This window comes from Heterodontus francisci, chromosome 14, assembly GCF_036365525.1.
Source record: "Heterodontus francisci isolate sHetFra1 chromosome 14, sHetFra1.hap1, whole genome shotgun sequence".
In the NCBI taxonomy this organism is placed as follows: Eukaryota; Metazoa; Chordata; class Chondrichthyes; order Heterodontiformes; family Heterodontidae; genus Heterodontus; species Heterodontus francisci.
Genome location: NC_090384.1, coordinates 98293927 through 98318810, shown reverse-complemented (window position 1 = coordinate 98318810; position 24884 = coordinate 98293927). Strand labels below are relative to the sequence as shown.

Sequence of the window (24884 nt, the reverse complement as noted above, 5' to 3'; positions counted from 1 at the left end):
CTACGGGGATCGAGCCGGGGAGTGGGACTGATTGCATAGCTCCGAGGAGAGCTGGCATGGATTTGATAGGCTGAATGGTCTCCTTCTGTGCCGTAAATTACTCCATGGGCTGGATTTTACCTCAGGCAGATGGGAATTCACTACCGACGTGAAAGTCGGCGGCGCACCAGCTTTTGCCTAGCCCGGGGATCTGTCCCGCATTTTACGGGTTCCTGGGCTTTAATTGTCCCGAGGTGGGACTTCCACGCACTTGAGGGAGGAGTTCCCGCCTCAGTGAGCTGCCAGCCAATCAGCGGGCTGGCAGCTTAGTCCCAGCAGCGCCATTGGGAGCGCTGGCCACTGCTGGGACTGCAGCCCAGCCAACGCCCTGGATGCAGGAGGGAAGGTAAGTAAGGGTTGCCTTACCAGGGGGTTCGGCCCTTCCTTGAGGAGGGGGATGGTGTCTTGGGTCCTTGGGGTGGGTTCGGAGGCGGGAGTGACTCTCAATCGGGCACCCAGTGCCTGATTGCCATGCACCCCCCCAGGGGCGCCGTAAGGCCAGCAGCTATCACTGGGTGGCCTTTCACGTCCCCAGCACGCCCGCTTGTAACGGGTAAAATACCCGTGGAGGTGGGCGAGGGCCCTTAAGTGGCCACTTAAGGGCCTTGATTGGCCTCGGCTGGGTGGGCCATTTCCCACCTCCCCCACCCCCCCTGGCGAAGTGATGCATTTTGGGAAGTTAAACCAGGGCAGGACATATACAGTGAATGGCAGGGCCCTGGGGAGTGTAGTTGAGCAGAGAGACCTTGGGGTGCAAGTACATAGTTCCCTGAAAGTGGAACTACCACAGGTAGACAGGGTGGTGAAGAAGGCGATAGGCATGCTTGCCTTCATCGGCCGAGGCACTGAGTACAAGAGTTGGGACGTCATGTTACAGTTGTACATAACATTGGTTAGGCCGAATTGGGAGTACTGTGTGCAGGTCTGGTCGCCGCACTACAGGAAAGATGTGATTAAGCTAGAGAGAGTGCAGAAAAGATTCACAAGGATGTTGCCTGGTTTGGAGGGCTTGATTTATAAAGAGATTGGATAGGCTGGGTCTGTTTTCCCTGGAGCGAAGGAGGCTGAGAGGGGACATGATAGAGGTATGTAAAATTATGAGAGGCATAGATAGGGTAGATAGCCAGAGTCCTGTTTCCCATGGTAGGGGTGACTAAAACTAGAGGGCATAGATTTAAGGTGAGAGGGAAGAGGTTTAAAGGGGATCAAAGGGGTAAATGTTTCTCACAAAGAATAGTGGGTATCTGGAGTGAGCTGCCAGAGGAGGTGGTGGAGGCAGGAACAGTAGCAACATTTTAAGAGGCATCTGGACAGGTACTTGAATGAGCAAGGCATAGAGGGATATGGAATTAATGCAGGCAGGTGGGATTAGTATAGATAGGCATTATGGTCGGCGTGGACACGGTGGGCCGAAGGGCCTGTTTCTATGCTGTACGACTCTATGACTCTATGACTGAAGCTGTAAACTTGGCCGGAGGTGGAAGCGGGGCAGGTAGGCCTCCTGGAGCCTCCCGCTCAATTTTACGCCACCCCCACGCCACCATCTGACCCGCTGGGGCGGCATCAAATTCAGCCCTATGGCTTTAATAAGTTAGCAGGAAAAAATCCATTGTCCCCAATGTCAAGATTGATTTAAATATTTCTGTTTTCTGTTTTTTTCCAAAGAACCAACAACAACTACCTGGGTATCTATAAAACAATAATTGAAAATGCACAAATTCAGGTAGAAACATTTGCAAGGCGTGCGATCACACATTACTGACTACTTTTAGGACCTTGGGCAACTCTTTGTGTCCTAAACCCCCAAACAGTGTCATGGTTAACCTCAACATCTCTCTAGCAAACTTTCCCTTTCTCTGACCTTCTACTAGAACTAAAACTACATACAGTTTTTTTTAAACTGATTTCATTAACCCGAAATGCAAAAATGTGAGGGGATATAGATTTGATTTTTGGTAGAGACAGTTTAGTATGTCTAGGGGGCTAATTCTGACTTTGTGAAATAGTATAAAATGGGGATTGGAAATTGCCAGCCTATTTTACATCTCTCATTGTATATTATTTCTGTTGAGTTCAATGGATCTGGTTGGAAGACCTGCGTATTGTTAATGCCCTGTTTTTGGAATACACAGCAAAAATGGAACATTATTCCACTGCCATTCCATTGAGTTCACTTTGTGTTTATTGTATCCATAAACTTTGCAACGGATGTAACAACAGCTTTTCTGCATGTCCTTACTTAAAACCAATCATCGCAACATCGCAATCATCGGTCGTTAGGATCATAGATTTGACAATCTATCCAAATTTGGAATCCACAGCCTTTAATTTCCAATAATTAAAGAGATTTAATTACAAATTTGTTTAATTTTAGTTTATGTTGTGGATATACCTGTCACCACAGTCTACCATCAGATCAGAGCCTTTTGATTTAGCCACATCAACTTAGTTGATTGGCAGCTGTAAAGATGAATAAAAACTACATGTTACTCAATTTCAGTAAGTAAGCAAAATATGACCCTTACTTTTCAAAAATTATTGTATTTAAGAATTGCACATCGAACCACTTCAGGTGCCTCACCAACCATGGCCTCGTCACCTGATCTGCTTCTATCCTGGGACACACATTCTTCAAATAAAATGAAGATTTGAACTTCATTAAGGGACTGCTACAATATGATTCTAATGTATAGATCATTCTGCATCTGCTTTGTATAGCACTGAGTTCCAATGGTGATGTACCTCAAATACTGGATGTATTGGAATTGTGAATGTGCTTGCAACTTTTAATGTCATTGGAAGCTTGATGACTGTTACTATTGTGGGATATGTCAAAATAATCTGGGATACATCTTAGTAGGTCAGTTTTTACAGCAACTCATTAACATAGAACCTGGCCTTTCGTGAACCACAGGGAACCCTGAAGAGTTTCACGATGCAGCAGATCAGCTCAGCTTTAAGAAGATGCTTCCTCGAGATGAGAGGAGGTTCAAAGCCGCAGATCTAGATGGAGATATGGTAGCCACCAGGGAGGAGTTCACTGCCTTTCTTCACCCAGAGGAGTTTGAGCACATGAAGGAAATTGTTGTTTACGTAAGTATGGGAAGTTTCCTTACTGCTCCTGGATCTGAGTATGGAATCATACAGTCTTGTAACACCAGAAGGAGGCCATTTGGCCCATCGTGCCTGCGCCAGCTCTTTGAAAGAGCAAGATGAAGTGGGCAAAGTCTCTTAATAAATATGTACGTCATCTGCAAAGTCTCTCTCTCACACTCTCTCCCAGAGACCTTTGAATTATAGTGTATCAACTCAAATACTTTTCTTTTAAGATTAAAATGATGCTGAGATTAAATTGATATAATTTGGTTATTGGCATCTCCCAAATGGGAAGGGGTCAACAAATGGATTCAGACTGCACTATGATCTCTTACTGAGAATATATTTCCTTCCAGTCCTTCTCCCTGCCCCCACCTCTCACCATTGCTTCTGCCATAAGGGCTGATGGTAGTGGGACTGCTTTAATTTGGTTATTCGGAATAGCACTGAGTTGCCCCAGTGTTACTTGACAGGAAGTCAGCACCACAAGTGTCCTTTTAAGGGTACAATTCCGATAAGAAACAAACATGTGGTCCAATAAAACTAAAAGATGCTTAAAATAAAGCAACAAAGTCCAAACCAGCCCAACAGGGAACCTAAGCACTAAATCCTGGTGTTATTGGACCTACTTGTAAATCAGCCACCTTGCATTGGCTAGCCTTTGCTTATCTCCCATTCTTTCCACAGAAACCTAATGTGAATCCTTCCTTTTGACTTAAGCTATTCCTATGCTACTAACTTTGAGTAAATGTCTGTACATGTCCCATCTCATCAGATGCTGACCACTAGATGGAACCTTTAGCTTAGTTATGTGTGAAACTTTAATGTTTTGTTCAGAATTCATTTGCCAACTATATATAAACCATTATTTCTCTGCTTGATCTCTCCCACATGGTCCCAGTTGTTCAGCAGAAAGGGTTTTTTTTACTGTAGAAGTTAGTGAATCTTTAGCCATCTACTACACTTTTTATTTAATATTTAAAATCAGTAGGTTGATTAATCCATGCTGGCTGACAGAAGTATCTTACTGCTGAGGATATTCTTGCTTCATAACAATGGGGAAACAATGGCACCTCCTTGTATGACAATTCCACAAATGGTAAACAAAAGTTCATTTTCTTTAGTATTACCAATAATCCTTGGGGCCCAAAGAATAGTCAGTCTCACGGAGGTGACTGGTGTAGAGAAAGAATGACTTGGACTTGTAGTTTGGCACACTTTGGGGTGAATAATTCACTTCGTTACACATACAAATCGGTTAAGTCTCATATTACAGTTAAACCCTAGTTTGTATTTGGTTTCATACCCCCAAATACTTCTAAATCACCAGATTGCAAATCATCGCATTTTCAAACTCATTGTATCTGAATTTCCTTCATTAGACAGTACAGTAAAAGTTGCATTAAGAACCCAATGGCAGTATGACAGAAATTATGATTTGAAACTTTTTTTTAGTATTTTAACTTGTAATTAATGTTTGCCTTATTATTGTGGTTTTCTGTTGGGTTTTTAAAAAAACTCATTACTCTTTTTGTCTTAAAATGCTCTCCAGTTCATCTCTTTAATTGAATACCTAGCATCATAGTTACTGGTGAGTATGAGTGTGAACAGGTCACACAGTGACAAAGGCTACAGGAGAACTATTGTGTGTTTAGCTCAAGCAACAGTAGAAACAAAAGCAGGTAGCCAGACAACGACTTCAGGATGTCCCAAACTGCTTTACAGCTACTGAAGTACTTTAGAAGTGTAGTCGTTGTTACAACCAGGTGGGAAAGGTGTCTAGGGGTCCTTTTTAGCCTTCACCTGGTCTTATTGTAACAGGGTTTAATTTTAAACACACTGTGTTTTGAGCTTCCCCCTTAGTGAATCCTTGTTCACCACTTTCCAATTTTAAGGCAAAGAAATGAGCACAAACAGGCTTACTTAGGTTTAAAGAAGAAAAGTAAAATTTATTAAAACTAAAACTTAAACTCTAATTCATTTAATGCCTGCGGGTACATGCCACACCCCACGCTAGCATGCATACGCGATACGCACATGCAAACAGAGACAGAAAAGAGCAGAAGAAAAAAATAAGTAGAGAGGTTTGAGGCAATATCAGAAGAGTTTCTTGTTACTGTGCTTCGAGCTCTCTCTAGTCCTTTTGTAGGTAGTCTTGCTTTTCGTTGGGTATTCTTCTTAAACTTTGTTCATTGTAGGAGACTTTTCTCTCTTGGGGTTCATGTGTCTTCAATGGGTCTTCAGTTGCTTGAGAAAGAGATGGGAGCAGACAAGAGGGAGATGTTCTCAGTCCAGGAGGAAAGTGCTTTCTGAGTTTTAAAACTCTGTGGCAAGTTCAAATTAAAAAAAAAACCCAACAGCCAGTTAGTCATGTGACTAAACTGGTCTGACCACGTCTGTTTGTGTATTCAGCCATCTTAGCAGTTAACCTGGAATGCTAGCCTCTCCACCTTCAATGTCTGGTAATCAAAAGTCCATTGTGGATTAAATTGAAGCAGGGAGTGGCCCCTTTGTCCTCTCCAAGCACTGTCTGTTACTATGCAAATGTCTTTCTAGTCAGAGGCTTGGCAACCCCTTGTAATGGGCCTTCTTTTTGTCCCAACAACAATTTTAAAATTTAATGTCCATGTGGTGAAATATCTGTGTCTCATTCTTGGCAGGTGGGGGACTGCATGATATCATTGTTGTAATGTAGGAAATGTGGCACTGAATTTGTACACAGCAAGCTCCCACAAACAGCAATGAGATAATGGCCAGATTGTCTGTCTTTAATTTATTGGTTGAAGGATAATTATTGGCCAGGAAGTCCTGGGGAGAAATCTCCAGAGGGTATAGGATTTGGGGACAGAGTAATGAATGAAGCTGCAGGGCCAAGAGAGGGGGTGGGCGGAGGCTTAGGAAGGCAATAGTGAGACTGAAGGAACACTTTAAAATTAAAATGTTGTTTAGTGTTGCACTGTGAATAGTAAGATATGTTTATTTTCTGAGAGGATAGACTATTTTCTTTGAATTGGGAACTGAATATAGAAGACTGAATCTGTGAAACTTAATACAAATAATCCAGGTATAAAACCCTGTATGTATTAAGTGTCTTTTACTACCATTCTGTAGAGTTCCTTACAAGGCGCAGCATTTGTGCATAATTTTGATCCAAGCATTAACCGCCCTGTTATTTATTTTTCTCTTGCTCAAGACCGTGGTAGTCACTTCTTTCACACGAAACCAATTAGATTTTGTTGGCTTTTATTGTAGATTTCCCCTCAACCAACATCACTAAAACAGATTGGGCTGAATTTTACCAGCCCCTCGACACCATGGGTCGCGGCAGGGGGGCCAGTAAAATTCTCCGGGGAGAGGCCCGCCTCGACCTATGACGTTGAGAACGGCCCGCTGCATATTACTGGCAGCGGGGGGGACCTCGGTGCAGCCCAACCGCTGCCTGGTGGTGGGCCCCTGATTTTAATATTCAAATTAACCTAAATTATATGCAAATATACTTACCTGCTGGCGGCGGCTGTCCCACGCCGATTTTATGGCCGCCGCTTGAACCTCGTGCGCCTTCGGAACTCTGTACGGAGTTCTGAGGCAAGAACCTGGTGGGGGAGGGAGAGGAATAAAATTTTCAGGTCGGGAGGGGTGGAGGAGCGGGGAAAACAATTTTTATTGGTTGTGGGGATGGTGGGAAGGGGTTGAGGGTCAAAGGGAACAAATTTTGGGGGGGGGGGGATATTTCTGGATACTATTAAAGGTTTATTATGGGGAAGAGGGCAATTAATGAATAAATTACCCATGTGGAGGGGGGTGGGTGACGTGATTTACATTTGAAGTAATATTTTATTGTTTCCCGGAGGTCGGAACCTTTTAAATTTTAAAATGTAACTGAAGGGCTTGAAGCCCTTTAAAAATGGCGCCTGCGCGGTGGTGCCAGATGCTGTTACCTGGGACGTGGCAGCCAACCCATCTGTCATCAGAGCGGCTGCTCCGCCCCCTCTATTTAAATCAGCCCCTGCGCATAATATCACGGGGGCTGTCTGGCGGCACTTCCATGTCGGAAGGCCGACGGGTTTAAGGCGCGCCGCCCATTATCCAGCCCGTTATCTGGTCATTATCACATTGCTGTTTGTGGGAGCTTGCTGTGCACAAATTGGCAGCAGCATTACCCTTCATCTTCATACACTTCATAATACCCATAGTACCCTTCAACTGCCCATACACTTCAAAGGTACCTCATTGGCTATAAAGCACTTTGGGATGTCATGCAAGGCACTATAGAAATGCAGCTACATGCTTTATTAAACACTCGTTCAGCCTCAACAGGAGTATTGTGTCCAATTCTGGGCACCGCACTTTAGGATGGACGTGAAGGCTTTAGATAGAGTGCAGAAAATAAGAATGGTTCCAGGGATGAGGGACATCTGTTACATGAATAGATTAGAGAAGCTGGGGTTGTTTTCCTTACAGTAGAGAATGTTGAGGGGAGATTTGATAGATGTGGTCAAAATCATGTGGGGTCTGGACAGAGTAGATGGAGAGAAACTGTTCCCATCGGCAGAAAGATCCAGAACCAGAGGACACCGATTTGGAGAACCAAAGGCGACATGAGGAAAAATGTTTTTAGCAGCAAATGGTTAGGATCTGGAATGCACTGCCTGAGAGTGTGGTGAAGGCAGATTTAATAGTGACTTTCAAAAGGGAATTGGATAAGCACTTGAGGAGAGAAACTTTGCAGAGCTACAGGGAAAAGACTGGGGAGTGAGACCAGCTGAGTTGCTCTTTCAGAGAACCAGTATGGACATGATGGGCCAAATGGCCTCCTTTTGCACTATAACCATTCTATGATTCCAAATCTTTTTTTTCTCTTTAGTTTTGGCTGCAGGATAACTGAATAAATTGGCTGGAGTACAAATCTGATCAATTGACCTTTACATTTATTTATTATCTTGGTCCGAGTGTAACATTCCTTAACAACTTGCTAATGTGTTCACTACAATGTAACTGCTTGAAAGTACAGATAGACATTTCTACTAATTTACTGAGTGAAGCCTTTGACATTTCTCTGTCCACCAATTTGACACCCGTCTTAACCCATTTGTCTTCACGTTCATTTTTAGGTTTATATACCCTCTTAACAATTTTAAATGTTAGTATTTTAGTGATGCTGGGTAACATTTTTATTTTGTTTTATTCTTGGGATGTGTGTAACACTGGCAAGGCAGCATTTATCACCTATCCTCAGTTGTCCTGAGGACATGCAGATGCAACCATATAATGTAGGCCCATCCTGGGGGTTTTTGAGCTGTCATAGTGAAACCGATCCACAAATTACCAGATTTATTGAATCCAATTTCACAACGCACTGTGCTGGGAGTTAGACCTCATGACTTCTGGGTTGCTGTAACCGCTTGGCTACCACACCCTATGGAAGTCTTTGGATATTTTTTCTTAAGACCCTGCTCAGAAACTAGGCAGCTTAGTGGAATTGGTCAGTTCTGCCAACAACAGAAGTTCATGGAGGGGTGGGGGAGGGGCGGGTGGTGGCAGGATGTAGAAAACCAACCACAGGAATGAACTGTAGCTAGACCTATGTGACAAAGTGCCACATAGTTAACAAAATTGCAGCTCCTGGAAGAGGAGGCTCAGTGTCAGCTTGGATTCAAAAAGCATTGGCTTAAGGACAGCAAATTGTGGTAAATGGGTTTTTAAGACTGAAGGATGGTAGACAGCAGTGTTCCCCAAGGTTCAATACTAGGACCACTACTTTTTTGATTTATATATAAATGACTTGGATATTGGAATACAGAGTAAAATTTCAGAATTTGCTCATGATATCAAACTTGGAGATGTGGCAATCAGTGAGGATGACACCAATCGACTGCAGGAGGACATAGATAGGCTAGCAGAATGGGCAGACAAGTGGCAAATGGAATTTAGTACAGTGAAGTGTGAGATGATTTTGACAATGTTCTAAAGAAAGTGCAGGGACCTGGAGGTAGCAGGACATATTGAGAGTGGTCAGCAAAGCATATAGGATATAATAAAGTTCTGAAGAAGGGTCACTAACCTGAAATGTTAACTCTGCTTCTCTCTCCACAGATGCTGCCAGACCTGCTGAGTATTTCCAGCATTTCTTGTTTTTATTAAAGCATATAGGATCTTGGGCTTCATCAATAAAGTTGAGTACAAAAGCAACAAAGTTATGCTGAACCTGTATAACGCTCTGATTAGGCCACAACTAGAGTATTGCAGTCAGTTAAGGTCACCACACTTAAGGGCCTGCACATCCTTCACTGCAGAGGAGATTTACCAGAATGGTTCCAAGGATGAGGGATTTTAGCTACAAGGTTAGCTTGTAGAAGCTGGGGTTGTTCTCCTTGGAGCAAAGGAGATCGAAGGGAGATTTGCTAGAGGTGTACAAGACTATGAAAGGTTGATTAAATAAGGTATACAAAGAAAAGCCCTTCTCATTAAGGGCACAGATTGAAGGTTTTGGGCAAGGGATGCAGGGAGAACGTGAGGAGAAACTTTTTTACGCAGTGAGTGGTAATGACCTGGAATGAGGGTGGTGGAAGCAGAGACAATGAATGATTTCAAAGGGAAATTGAATGGGCACTTGAGGGAAATAAACTTGCAGGGATACAGGGGTAGAGCAGGGGAATGGGATTGATTTGGATTGCTCTACAGAGAGCCAGCATGGGCTCGATGGTCTGAATGGCCTCCTTCTGGGTAATTAGAACTCTGCTTCGATGACCCACCTCATGTGTGGTGCAAAACAAACATTGAAGTTTCCAGTACAATATCTATATGCTGATTAGGTTCTGACTACATTTTTAATTCAGGAGGTCAGCTGATTACATTTGCACCAAATCTGCTACAATTATTTTGCAATGCAATACATAAAAATTTCAGCACAGGAACTGGCCAATTGGTCCAACTGGTGCATGCCAATGTTTATGGTCCACATGAGTCTCGTCCCACATTAATTCATCAGCACATCCTTCTATTCCTTGTGTGCTTATCTAGTTTCCATTTAAATCCACCTATGCTGTTCGCCTCAATTATCCTTGCGGTAGCGAGTTATAGATTCAAACCACTTTCTAGGTAAAGAACTTTCTCCTGAATTTCTTTTATTGGATTTATTAGTGACTATATTATATTTGTGACCCCTAGTTCCATTCTCCTCCACAAGTGGGAACATCTTCACCATATCTACCATATCAAAACTTTTCATGATATTAAAGAGCTCTGTTAAGTGACCCCCCTCCCCCCACCACAACTCTTTTTTTCTGGAGTAAAAAAACCCCAGCCTGCTCAGTCTTTCCTGATAGTTGGAACCTCTTCTACAACAGTCTGCCCATATACCTCATTCAGTTGTTGATAGTTATAATGCAATCAGCCGGGTGTGGCGGAGACCTATGTGAAAGTCTCTTAGTGTGCAATCCTCTGTCTGTGCCAGTAAGATGAACTCTTGAAATTCATGTGCAAACTGTCCAAAATCAACAGTCTGAAAGCCTACATTATAATTCTTAGAGGAGGGAGCATGAAAAGCTCAGTATGATCAAAAATTTTAAGGAATGTTAACTGTTAAATTATGGAACATAAAAAGCTGACGATGCCTTACTATGGGCGGCTAGGCTAGTTTTTTTTTGGTTGACACGGACACAATAGGCTGAATGGCCTCCTTCTCTGCTGTAATTTTTCTATAGTTTTTTAAAAAAAAAAGATTGGCGGGAAATTTATCCCTCCAGTGGGCGCTGACCATTCCTATCACATAAGGGCTTGTGGCCCTATGGATACCTTTAAGTGTGCCTGGTAGATACTACAAGTGCGCAGTAGCTACCTGTAAGGCAGCAGTGCTGCACTAGAGTCATTCCTGTAATGCATTCTGGCTGCTCATGTTAAAATCTTTGCCTGTTGCTGCATGGGATGAGAAGGTCTGTAACTCGAGGGTGATTCCAAGGGCAGTGAAAATCGGTGCTTTTCTCTGTACAACGTTACAATTAAGCACAACCACAGAGCAGGGAGCTTTGCCCAGTGTCCTGCCCAATATTTATCCCACAACCAATACCTGAAAACAGATGATCTGGTTGCCATCACATTGCTGTTTGTGGGTTCTTACTGTGTACAAATTTGCTCCCACAATTCTTACATTAAAACAGTGACCACACTTCAAAAATACTTCATACAACAGCTACAACAACAACTTGCATTTATATAGCACATTTAATGTAGTAAAACATCCCAAAGTGACTCTCAGGCACGTTCTCAAACAAAATTTGACACCGAGCCACATAAGGAGGTAATGGAAAAGAAGATTAAAAGCTTGGTCAAAGAGGTAAGTTTTAAGAAGCACCTTTAAAAGAGTAGAGAGAGGCAGAAAGGTTTAGGGAGGAATTCCAGAGCTTAGGGCTAAGCAACTGAAGGCATTGTCGCAATGGTTGAGCGAAGGAAGTTGGGGTTGTGCAAGAGGCCGGAATTGGAGAAGTGCAGAGATCTCAGAATATTGTAGGGATTGGAGGAGGCTACACCGATGAGGAGGGGTGAGGTCATTGAAGCGAAACTGCTTTGGGATGACCCGAGGTGGTGAAATTCTCAACATAAATGCAGGTTCTTTCATTCTTTGCATAGTCAGTAACTGTACTCACAAAGTGTTTTTATTACTAGGAAACACTTGAAGACATCGATAAGAATGAAGATGGATTTGTTGATGAGGATGAGTACATTGGTAAGGAATGATGCCTTTCCAATCACTAACTTTGACCCATTTGTTACTTTTCTGTTAGTTTCCATAGAATCATTGGGAAATCTTTTCAGCCTCATTTCCCAATCAAACTATCTCACTCCAGTAACTCTTGTGCGGGTGTCACTTCCCCCTGATGTAGCAGTGGTGCCCTCTGCAGTAATAGGGAGACGACAGACTCAAGATTTAAAAGCTTCAAACTCTCTCTCTGCTTCTACATTTTCTTCACAGTCTGGGCTCAAATCTGAGGGGGGAGGGTGGTGGTGAGGGCAAAACCAACTGGGCGCGGGGGTGGAGTGGGGGGGTGTGGTCAGTGAGATTTTGTTTTGACATTGTGATCGGGAATGAACTGCATTAAAGGGTGATGGAAGCAGATTAAATAGTAGCTTTCAAAAGGGAATTGAATATATATTTCCAAAAGGAAAGACATTGCAGGGCTAGGGAGTGGGACTAGTTGGATAGCTTTTTCAAAATACCAGCACAGGCATGATGGAACGAATAGCCTCCTGTGCTGTATCATTCTATATATTCCAACACCATCGTAAAAATATAATCCTTAGATAACTGTTGCACATGCAAGATTTACACTTCATTTTTATGACTGAAATCAAACTTACTCATTTACTAATTTTTATAGCTGTGTCTTTATGCAATGCAAGTAATAACTCACATGTTCGTACCTGAACACATTGAAAATATTTACTGAATATTTCTGAGGGATTTTTAATGGGCAGCAGTCTGTCTCATGGGTTTTTTATTCAGTGTGATGTCACATCCAGTAGCTGACATGCATACAAATGACTTCATACGTAAACACAAGAGTATTGTGCATTAGCAAGTAAATTATTAATAGCTGCGTCTGCCATAATTCACTGCCTGTGTGGTCAGTGCATTTAAAGCAAGAAAGCACTGACAATTACGTGGCACCTTTCATGATTTCAATGCTGCACTTTTTGAAGTATAGTCACTGTTGTCATGGAGGAATCGTGGCTGCCATTTTGCGCACAGCAAGGTCCCACAAACAGCAAAGTGACAATGACCAGATAATCTGTTTTAATAATGTTGTTTGAGGGATAAACATAAGTATGTTTTAATATTATACAAATTTAATTTTTTTAAAAAATTATTTGACTTTTGGCTAGACTGACACTTGGGCTGAATACTTGCTCGAATACTTGCTCATTCTTGAGGAAAGAGCAAATGAGATATGTTGTGTTCCAAAATTGGCATACAGTCTGGCCTCATGATGGGGCACTGGGATCTTAGAACAGTTCTTTTCAGGCGGCGTTGACAATTAATTTAGCAAGCTTTTCTTCAAAGACAGGAGACGAGATGAGTAGACAGTGGACTTCTCGGGGTCTTTGAGAGAGGTGCTGGAAAGTTGAGCTGGGTTGTGGTCTTCTTTCCTTCCTTGGGAATTCTCTTCTCTCCGTGTAAGTTCTTTCCCTTTTTATACAGTTCAACTCCAACTCAAAACAATTCAAAAGCGAAACCGACAACAGGTCAACCTTTTGACCGGCATCAACCTTGATCTGTCACTTCTTTGTAAACAACTTCTCCAGGTGTCCAAATTTTTCTGTTGTTTATTGAGCTGGAAGTCAAGTGGTTTCCCAGAAAGGCTTGTTTTCCTCACAAGACCTCTCAGTGACCCTTTTAAAAAAAACATTCCCAAGGACTGTTTTTCAAAGTCAAGTGGCCTTTACATGACCCCCTTTGAAAACTCCAAAGTTTAACATTTTTTCAATCTTTCAAAGATGAATCCTCAAAAAATATATTTAACAAAACACAGAGGCACTTTTGTAACACTATATTAATGACTTAGATGAAGAGACAGAAAGTAATACATCTAAGTTTGCTGATGATACAAAGCTAGATGGAAAGGTAAGCTGTGGGGAGGACACAAAGAGGCTGCAAAAAGACAGACAGGATAAGTGAGTGTGCAACAAGATGGCAGATGGACTATAATGTGGGGAAGTGAAAAGTTACTCACTTCGGTTGTAAGAAGATAAGCAGAATATTTTTTGAAAGGTGTGAAACTTCTAAATGTTGACGTTCAGAGAGACTTGGGTGTGCTTGTAAAAATAATTTTTATTTTAGAGATACAGCACTGAAACAGGCCCTTTGGCCCACTGAGTCTGTGCCGACCAACAACCACCCATTTATATTCTTTCTTTCTTTCTTTTGGGCCTCCTTATCTCGAGAGACAATGGATACGCGCCTGGAGGTGGTCAGTGGTTTGTGAAGCAGCGCCTGGAGTGGCTATAAAGGCCAATTCTGGAGTGACAGGCTCTTCCACAGGTGCTGCAGAGAAATTTGTTTGTTGGGGCTGTTGCACAGTTGGCTCTCCCCTTGCGCCTCTGTCTTTTTTCCTGCCAACTACTAAGTCTCTTCGACTCGCCACAATTTAGCCCTGTCTTTATGGCTGCCCGCCAGCTCTGGCGAATGCTGGCAACTGACTCCCACGACTTGTGATCAATGTCACACGATTTCATGTCACGTTTGCAGACGTCTTTATAACGGAGACATGGACGGCCGGTGGGTCTGATACCAGTGGCGAGCTCGCTGTACAATGTGTCTTTGGGGATCCTGCCATCTTCCATGCGGCTCACATGGCCAAGCCATCTCAAGCGCCGCTGACTCAGTAGTGTGTATAAGCTGGGGGTGTTGGCCGCTTCAAGGACTTCTGTGTTGGAGATATAGTCCTGCCACCTGATGCCAAGTATTCTCCGAAGGCAGCGAAGATGGAATGAATTGAGACGTCGCTCTTGGCTGGCATACGTTGTCCAGGCCTCGCTGCCGTAGAGCAAGGTACTGAGGACACAGGCCTGATACACTCGGACTTTTGTGTTCCGTGTCAGTGCGCCATTTTCCCACACTCTCTTGGCCAGTCTGGACATAGCAGTGGAAGCCTTACCCATGCGCTTGTTGATTTCTGCATCTAGAGACAGGTTACTGGTGATAGTTGAGCCTAGGTAGGTGAACTCTTGAACCACTTCCAGAGCGTGGTCGCCAATATTGATGGATGGAGCATTTCTGACATCCTGCCCCATGATGTTCGTTTTCTTGAGGCTGATGGTTAGGCCAAATTCATTGCAGGCAGACGCAAACCTGTCGATGAGACTCTGCAGGCATTCTTCAGTGTGAGATGTTAAAGCAGCATCGTCAGCAAAGAGGAGTTCTCTGATGAGGACTTTCCGTACTTTGGACTTCGCTCTTAGACGGGCAAGGTTGAACAACCTGCCCCCTGATCTTGTGTGGAGGAAAATTCCTTCTTCAGAGGATTTGAACGCATGTGAAAGCAGCAGGGAGAAGAAAATCCCAAAAAGTGTGGGTGCGAGAACACAGCCCTGTTTCACACCACTCAGGATAGGAAAGGGCTCTGATGAGGAGCCACCATGTTGAATTGTGCCTTTCATATTGTCATGGAATGAGGTGATGATACTTAGTAGCTTTGGTGGACATCCGATCTTTTCTAGTAGTCTGAAGAGACCACGTCTGCTGACGAGGTCAAAGGCTTTGGTGAGATCAATGAAAGCAATGTATTTATAACCCATTTATATTAATGCTACATTAATCCCATATTCCCTACCACATCCCCACCATTCTCCTACCTACATTAGGGGCAATTTACAACGGCCAATTTACCTATCAACCTGCAAGTCTTTGGCTGTGGGAGGAAACCAGAGCACCTGGTGGAAACCCACGCGGTCACAGGGAGAACTTGCAAACTCCACACAGGCAGTACCCAGAACTGAACCCAGGTCGTTGGAGCTGTGAGGCTGCGGTGCTAACCACTGCGCCACTGTGTCACCCTAAAAATGTAGAAAGTTAGCATGCAGGTACAGCAAGCAATTAGGAAGGCAAATGACATGTTGGCCTTTATTGCAAGGGGATTGGAGTTCAAGAATAAAGAATTCTTGCTACAATTGTACAGGGTTTTGGTGAGACCACATCTGGAATACTGTGTGCAGGTTTGGCCTCTATATCTAAGGAAGGATATACTTGCATTGGATGCAGTACAGTGAAGGTTCACTAGATTGGTCCTTAGGATGAGAAGGTTGTTTTCAGGTGGGAAACTGATTAAAGTTTAAGATTTTCTCATGCAGAAGCCCTTAATTGATATGGAGTTGGGTTTCCTGTCCATTTAGAGCCAATGGGTGTGGGATCAGAGCTGGGTCAGATGAAGTGTGGGACTCATTTAGACTCCCCATGACAGCCATCACTGAGGCTGCTGGTTGTCCAAAGGGCGAGATCTGCTGATTGTGTCAATGCCTCCCACAGCACCAGAGGGAAGAGAGATGTTGCAGGGGAGCCAGAGGCCTGGCACCCAGGGCAGGGCTCCCCTTTGCTTCATCAATGCTGACCTGGATCTAATGCTGGAGGCTGTGAGGGAGAAGAGGGAGCTCCCTCTTTCCAGAGGGTGGCAGGAGGAGGCCACCTCGTCGTGCAGCAGGGGCACCTCTCGGTTCAGTTTCATCTCTCTTTGCCTCCTCTTCCTCCTCCCTCAATGAGCTTCAATGAGGCTTCATTGTCCTTGAGGTCCACATCTCTCTGGAGAGCTGTGTAATGGAGAGCACAGCAGACCACCACAATGACCGAGACCCTTGCAAGCGGGTATTGGAGGGTGCCATCTGACTGGTCTTCAGAAGCCCGATGGCCGGCTGAATAGTTGTCCAAGACAGCATTGATTGCATCACATCTGTGCCACTGCCTGGGGTTCCAGTAGAGGGATCAGTAGCCATCTCTTCAATGGCTAGCCCTTGTACCCTAGGATCCATCCATGCACTTTAGGGATTGGAGTAAAGATCTGAGGCTGTGTGGACTGGTGGAGGATGAAGGAGTCATGGCAGCTGTCAGGAAAGCAAGCACACATGGAGGAAGTTCTTGTTCTGGTCGCAGACTAGTTGGACGTTGAGGGAGTGGAAGCCCTTCCTGTTGATGGATCACACTGGCCAGTCGCTTGGTAGCTTTCTGGCCACATGGGTGCAATCGATGATGCAGTGCACCTGGGGGAATCCAATGATGGACATGAAACCATATTCCTTTGCCCCTGCGAAGCTGTGTCTGTTGTTAAATGAATGTACTGTCCAGTTCTGGCAAAGAGAGCATCAGTGACCAGTGAGATGCAGCGATGTGCAGCCATTTTTGAGATGCCATGGAGTCTGTAGCTGATCCTTGGAAAGAGCCAGAAGTGAAGAAGTTCAAGGCCACAGTGACTTTGACGATAGTGGCAGGGCATAGTGACCAGTGCTGTGAGGTGCATGGTCTGCAGTGACGAGGGCACAGATGCCTGTGAGCATCTGCCTGGAGCTTCGCAGTCTCCTGTGGCACTGGTTCTGAGTCAACTCCAGGTCGCACCGTCTTTGGTGGTAGATCCTGTGTTGGGGGTTTGGCCTCTGTTGCCTTCCTGCCCCTCTTTCTTCTCACATGTCCTCCTGTTGCCCAGGGTTCCATCCTGTGGAGGGTGTTGCCTCTCATTGCCACTAGGCCCAAATTCTGACAGTTGTGCCCCCCTTGACAGCTAGAGCCTTCTTTCTGGGCAGGTAACTTGTCCAGTTGTCCATGGCAGCCTTGCCCCTGCTCTTCTTCCCCTGCGATGCCAGGGGGGGTGGCAAACCCATTCAAAGCCTGGGCGCTGAGTGCCCACTCTCCCTGTCACCTACGCAGCGCCAAGAGAACCCCCTTACTGAGTGATGAGTATCCCTTTGCCCTGCTGACCCACTTATGGGGTTGGGGTGGTGCCCTGGGGCAGCCATGACTGGCTCCCCACTCTTTACTGCCTCCCTTCGGCTAATCTGAAGGCACGGGTAACCCATGCACCCCTTAAAAAATTTAAACCAACCCCTGACGAGCTCTAAAAGAGCTTTTAAACAGCTTTAATTGGCCCCAATTGGGAGCTGAGTGGGATTCCTGTCCCATCCTCCCCTGTCTTGGTGATTATTGCTGACGCCGGGCACGGCATCTTGAAACTGACAGGCTTCCGGGCGCCAGTATTTTCAGGCCCCCCATCCATCTCCATTCCTGTCTTCGGGCGGAGGGGGGGGCAAAAATTCAGTCCCAGGATGTGAATTTTAAAATTGAAGCATTGCTGTACTGGGAGTCAATGCAGTACAGAGAGTACAGTGTTGATAGGTGTACGAGACTCCGTGTGAGTTAGGATAGACAGTGATTTCACATTAATTAATTTCACAGTAATTAAATTCCATTCAGTGCCATTAGCTACCTGTAATTGCTCAGTAGTTGTCACGAGGTGCTGATATGTGAACAGTAGTGGCTGTTTGCTTTCTTCATATAAGTGTGCAGACTGCCTTCACATCACATACTGACTAAACGTATTAAACAAAATGAATCAATCTAATGGACCACATCAACTTAAATTATTTTTACATTGTGAAAATGCTTGATTTTAATTAATGGAACAAATTAGGGGGAAAAATCTCCTGAGGCATTTTTTCTCCTTCCTAACATATACAAAAGACTTGGATAGATTTGTGTTATATATATCTGAACAGTACTCCAATGAGTTTGTGACTATTTCAATGCATTCCTGGCTGGCCTCCCATATTCTACTCTCCGTAAACTTGAGGTCCTTCCAAAATTCTGTTGCCCCTGACCTAACTTGTCCCATTCACTCATCACATCTGTGCACAGTGACCTACATTGACTCCCACTCCATAAACACCTTGGGTCATGCTAGGCCCCCACCTGCCAAGAATGAGGCACATTAATTTTGTCATGAACATTGATTTTTAACTGTTGTTGGAGCGAGGAAGTGACTTGTTAAACAGATCAGCCAGGGCTGGAAAAGACATTTGCATATTAACAGACAGTACTTGGAAGGACAAAGGACCGTTCCCTGACACATTCAACCCACAGTGGATGCTAATCACTGGACATTGAGTGGGGCCTGCTGGGGTGATGCAATCTGCAGGGGCCAGGACTGGTTAGACCAGCTGGTCACATGACTAACTGGCTGTTCCAGTCTTTTGAACCAGCCACAGAGAGTTTGAACTCAGAAAGACTGTTTGCTCCTGGACCAAGAAGATCTCTCCTGTCTGCTGCCATCTCTTTCTCACAAGCCTCTGAATCCACTGAAGACACATGAACCCCCAAGAGAGAAAAGTCTCCAAAACCAGCAAGGTTTAAGAAGAATACTGGGCCCCAGTGAAAAGTAAGATCTACCTACAATCAAGGATTCTACGGTGAGCTCGAAGAGCCGTAACAAAAACTCTTTAGATATTGCCTCAAATGCTTCCATTTTATTTTTCTTCTCTTTCCTGTCTCTATTTGCATTTATGTATCGCATATGTATGCTAGCGTGGGTGCATTGTGTATCCGTGGGCGTCAACCGCATTAGAGTTTAAAATCCAAGTTTAATATATCTCAACTTTTCTTCCTTAAACCTAAGAAAACCTGTTTGTGCTGGTTTCTTTGCCTTATAATTGGAAAGTGGTGAACAAGGATTCACCAAGGGGGAGCTAAAAACATGGTGTGTTTAAAATTAAACCCTGTTATGGTAAGACTAGGTGAAGGCTGAGAGGAACCCCGAGACACCTTTCTCACCTGGTCGTAACACCTTGATTTTAAAATTCTCCTGCTTGTTTTCAAATCCCTCCATGTTCTCACCCCCTCCATATCTCTGGAATATCCTCCAGCCCATAACCCTCCGAGATCTCTGTGCCCCTGTAATTCTGGCCTCTTGAGCATCCCCGATTTTAATCGCTCCACCATTGGCAGCCGTGCCTTCAGTTGCCTGGGCCTCAAGCTCTCGAATTCCCTCCCTAAACTTCTCCCCCTCTCTACCTCGCTTCCCTCCTTTAAGATGCTCCTTAAAACCTGCCCTTTGACCAGGCTTTGGTCATCTCTCCTAATATCTCCTTATGGGGCTCAATGTCAAATTTTGTTTGGTAACACTCTTGTGAAATGCCTTTGGATGCTATATAAATGCAGGCTTTTGTTGTGTGGTATTGATGATGTTAACCAATGTGTACCTTCTCCCCCATTTGTGCCACAGGCATCATTTTACACCAATATCACAAAGAGGGCAGAATTAGGAAGCCACCAGTATCTAAGCATGGCGTCAGGAATGGCATGAATCATTTTTATTTTGTAATTAGTGCAGCTGCTAATATCATTACGCTCCAACAGCCCCAGGGCGACTGCCAATGATTTCCATAATAAATAAAAGCATACTCCACACCTCTGCCCAAAACAGCAGGTTATTTTTGCCGTTTTAATCCTTTTTGTTTATTTTTCTCTTGTGACAACCTTAACTCTCACCCGACAGTACAACAACACATATCACTTTCGTACTAAATAGAATGGTTTTCTTTCGCTCTGTGATATTAGCTCTCAAGTAGCAACAGTAACTATGCAATCCACCTGCATTACAGGTTTTCCCAGAATATTACAGACTCTTTGACCAATTAAAACTCGGAGGAGAAAAATACAATGAATACATCAGTCCTTGAAGAACTAACTGTGGAGGGCAATTTTAAGCTGCCCATTGAGATACTAACAGAATCAGGAACAACGCCCTGCTTGATTTCACTCTCCTTTAAAGACATTATTTAAAAAAAGGTACATAAAGTTAACTGAGTGTGTCATTTATATACAGTTCACTGGTGTTCCGGAATGTACAATGAGGAAGTTAGCACTCTAATCGTTAGCTAGAAAAGACTACTAAACAAAAACAACTTGCATTTATATAGCACCTTTATTATCTCAGGCACGCTTCACAAGCGCATTATGAAGCAAAGTTTGACACTGAGCCACATAAACCAATACTACAGCAGATGATCAAAGATGTAGGTTTCAAGGAGTTATAGATCTAGGCATTTCTGGATGTAGGTCAGCAAGGACGGGTGATGGGTGAATGGGATTAGGTGCGAGTAAGGATACCATACTTGAATGCTGACATTTCTCCTCGCACTGACTCGAAGCTTAGCAGCACAATGGGTCGTGGAGTCACTCAGACTCATTTTTCCTGCTCTACTTTCAGCTGATATGTACGCACGAGAAGAAGGCGCCACGGAGCCTGAATGGGTCAAGACCGAGCGGGAGCACTTTTCCGATTTCCGTGACTTAAACAAGGATGGGAAGATGGACAAGGCTGAAATCAAACACTGGATTCTCCCTGAGGATTACGACCATGCACAGGCTGAAGCCAGACACCTCGTCTACGAGTCTGACAAGAATAGGGTGAGTCATAAGGCATTCTGTAAGACTAAAGAAGTTCTACATGCTTAGAATCATAGAATCTTATGATGCAGAAGGAGGCCATTCAGCCCATCATGTCTGTTCCAGTTTTTTGAAAGAGCAGTCCAGTTTAATCCCACACCCCAGCTTTTGCTATATAAGCTTGAAAATTCGTCCTCTTCAAGTATAGTCAGCATGGGGAGATCATGTCTAACAAATCTGATTGAATTTTTCGAGGAGGTGACTAGATGTGTAGATGAGGGTAAAGCAGTTGATGTAGTCTACACAGACTTCAGTAAGTCTTTTGATAACATCCCACATGGGAGATTGGTCAAGAAGAGCCCATGGAATCCAGGGCAAGTTGGCAAATTGGAAACAAAATTGGCTTAGTGGCAGGAGGCAGAGGGTGATGGTTGAGGGTTGTTTTTGCGATTGGAAGCCTGTGACCAGTGGTGTACCGCAGGGATCGGTGCTGGGATCCTTGCTGTTTGTAGTGTGCATTAATGATTTAGATGTGAATATAGGTGGTATGATCAGTAAGTTCACAGATGACACGAAAATTGATGGTGTCGTAAATAGTGAGGAGGAAAGCCTTAGATTACAGGATGGTAAGATGGGCAGAGAAGTGGCAAATGGAATTTAATCCTGAGAAGTGTTAGGTGATGCATTTTGGGAGGACTAACAAGGCAAGGGAATATACAATGGATGGTAGGACCCTAGGAAGTTCAGAGGGACCTTGGTGTACTTGTCCATAGATCACTGAAGGCAGCAGCACAGGTAGATAAGGCGGTTAGGAAGGCATATGGGATACATGCCTTTATTAGCCAAGGCAAAGAATATAAGAGCAGGGAGGTTATGATGGAGCTGTATAAAATGCTAGTTAGGCCACAGCAGGAGTACTGTGTACAGTTCTGAGCACCACACTATAGGAAGGATGTGATTGCACTGGAGAGGGTGCAGAGGAGATTCACCAGGATGTTGCCTGGGCTGGAGCATTTCAGCTATGACGAGAGACTGGATCGGCTAGGGTTGTTTTCCTTAGAGCAGAGAAGGCTGAGGGGGGGGGACCTGATTGAGGTATACAAAATTATGAGAGGCATAGATAGGGTAGATAGGAAGAAACTTTTCCCCTTAGCGGAGGTGTCAGTAACCAGGAGGCATGGATTTAAGGTAAGGGGAAGGAGGTTTAGAAGGGATTTGAGGAAAAAGATTTTCACCCAGAGGGTGGTTGGAATCTGGAACGCACTGCCAGAAGGGGTGGTAGAGGCAGGAACCCTCAACATTTCAGAAGTATTTAGATGAGCACTTGAAATGCCATAGCATATGAGGCTATGGGCCAAGTGCTGGAAAATGGGATTAGAATAGATAGATGCTTGATGCTCCGCACAGACACGATGGGACGAATGGTCTGTTTCTGTGCTGTATAACTCTATGACTCCATATGCCCGATTCCAATGGAATCTGTTCTAGATCTTAACAACCTTTTGACTGGAAATATCTCTCCTCATTTTCCCTCTAGTTCTTTTGTCAGTTATTTTTAATCTATGAAATCCGTCATCCCTGGTACCGTTCTATTAAACCTCCTCTGACCCCTTTCCAAGGCCTTGACATCCTCCCTAAAGTGTTCTGCCCAGAATTCCACACAATACTCCAGCTGAAGCCGAACTAGTGATTGTTTAGCATGACTTCCTTGTTTTTGTATTCAGTGTGCCTATTTACAAAGTCATGTTTCCCATATGCTTTCCTATCTGCCTGATCTACCTGCTGTGCCACCCCCCCAAAGGTTTGTTAATATGCACCTCCCTCTGCTCTTTTCAGAGGATAATGAGCAGAACAAGGCATTAATCTATTTGAGGGGTTTGGATTTAGCTATTTGAGTGAAGTTGCTATATCATCCAATGCTGTTACAATAGTCCCTCAAAATCAGTTGGAGTAGTTATTACTTTTTAAAAATTCATTTTGTTGGATGTGGGCATCGTTGGCTAGGCCTGTATTTGTTGCCCGTCCCTAATTGCCCTTGCTAGCATTTAAGAGTCAAAACACATTGCTGTGGGTCTGGTGTCACACGTAAGGACACGATTTCCTACCCTAAAGGGCATTAGTGAACCAGATGGGTTTTTACAACAATCGACAATGGTTTCATGGTCACCATTAGACTAATTCCAGATTTATTAAGTGAATTCAAATTTCACCATCTACTGTGGTGAGATTCAAACCCATGTCCCCAGAGCATTAGCCTGGGTCTCTGGATTTCTAGTGCAGTGATACTACACCACCGCCTCCCGCATGAGAGTGCGACAGCATAGGTTTGTATTCTTCGAGAAGGCTGAGGGGAGACCTAATTGAAGCACATAAATGTATGCGGGGTCTCGATAGAGTGGATAGGAAGGCCCCATTCCCCTTGGTTGAGGGGCCCATAACACGGGGGCATAGATTTAGGGTAAGAGGTAGGAGGTTCAGAGGGGATTTGAGGAGAAATGTTTTCACCCTGAGGGTGATGGGGATCTGGAACTCACTGCCTGAAAGGTGGGGTGGGGGGGGGGTGGGTTAGGGTTAGAAACCCTCATACCATTTAAAAAGTACTCGGATATGCAAACAAAGTGCCGTAACCTACAAGGCTACAGACTAAGAGCTGGAAAGTGGGATGAGGCTGGACGGCTACTTGTTGGCTGGCACGGACACAATGGGCCAAATGGCCCCCTCCTGTGCTGTAAATTTCTATGATTCTAAGCATTTATATAACACCATTTACAACCTCAAGGAAGTCCCAAAGACTTCACAGCAACTGAAGTACTTTTGTAGTGAAGTCACTCTTGTACTATAGGAAGTACAGCAGCCAATCAGTGTACTGCAAGAACAACAAACAACAATGTGATAATCTGTTTTTTTTACGTGTTGGTTGAAGAATAAATTTTGGCCAGGACACTGTGGGATAACTTTCCTGCTCTACTTCGAATAGATTACAGAAGACACAGCCCCAGATCAACGTCTCATCTGAGAGGTGGCACTTTCTGGCAGTGCAGCACTCCTTCTGCACTGCAGTCCCAGCCTAGATTATGTGCTCAATTCTCTGGGGTGGGGCTTAAACCTTCTAACTCAGAGGCAAACAAAGAACAGTACAGCACAGGAACAGGCCATTTGGCCCTCCAAGCCTGCGCCGATCTTGATGCCTGCCTAAACTAACACCTTCTGCACTTCCGGGGCCCATATCCCTCTATACCCTTCCTATTCATATATTTGTCAAGATGTCTCTTAAACGTCACTATCATATCTGCTTCCACCACCTCCCCTGGCAGCAAGTTCCAGGCACTCACCACCCTCTGTGTAAAAAAACTTGCCTTGCACATCCCCTCTAAACTTTGCCCCTCGCACCTTAAACCTATGTCCCCTAGTAACTGACTCTTCCACCCTGGAAAAAGCTTCTGACTATCCACTCTGTCCATGCCGCTCATAACTTTGTAAACCTTTATCATGTCGCCCCTCCACCTCCGTCGTTACAGTGAAGACAATCCAAGTTTTTCCAACCTCTCCTCATAGCTAATGCCCTCCAGACCAGGCAACATCCTGGTAAACCTCCTCTGTACCCTCTCCAAAGCCTCCACGTCCTTCTGGTAGTGTGGCGACCAGAATTGCACGCAATATTCTAAGTGTGGCCTAACTAAGGTTCTGTACATGCTGCAACATGACTTGCCAATTTTTATACTCTATGCCCCGACCGATGAAGGCAAGCATGCCGTATGCCTTCTTGACTACTTTATCCACCTGCGTTGCCACTTTCAGTGACCTGTGGACCTGTGCGCCCAGATCTCTCTGC

At 44.3% G+C, this 24884-nt stretch overlaps 1 protein-coding gene across 1 annotated transcript in view; it reads left to right on the top strand.

The window, feature by feature from the left end:
* Positions 1 to 24884, top strand: part of rcn1 (reticulocalbin 1, EF-hand calcium binding domain) — a 50151-nt gene that overhangs the window by 19840 nt on the left and 5427 nt on the right. The window contains exons 4-6 of the mRNA XM_068046597.1: positions 2954 to 3132; positions 11797 to 11857; positions 20874 to 21073. Coding sequence (XP_067902698.1) covers positions 2954 to 3132; positions 11797 to 11857; positions 20874 to 21073 — 440 coding nt within the window. The remainder of the gene's footprint in view (positions 1 to 2953; positions 3133 to 11796; positions 11858 to 20873; positions 21074 to 24884) is intronic.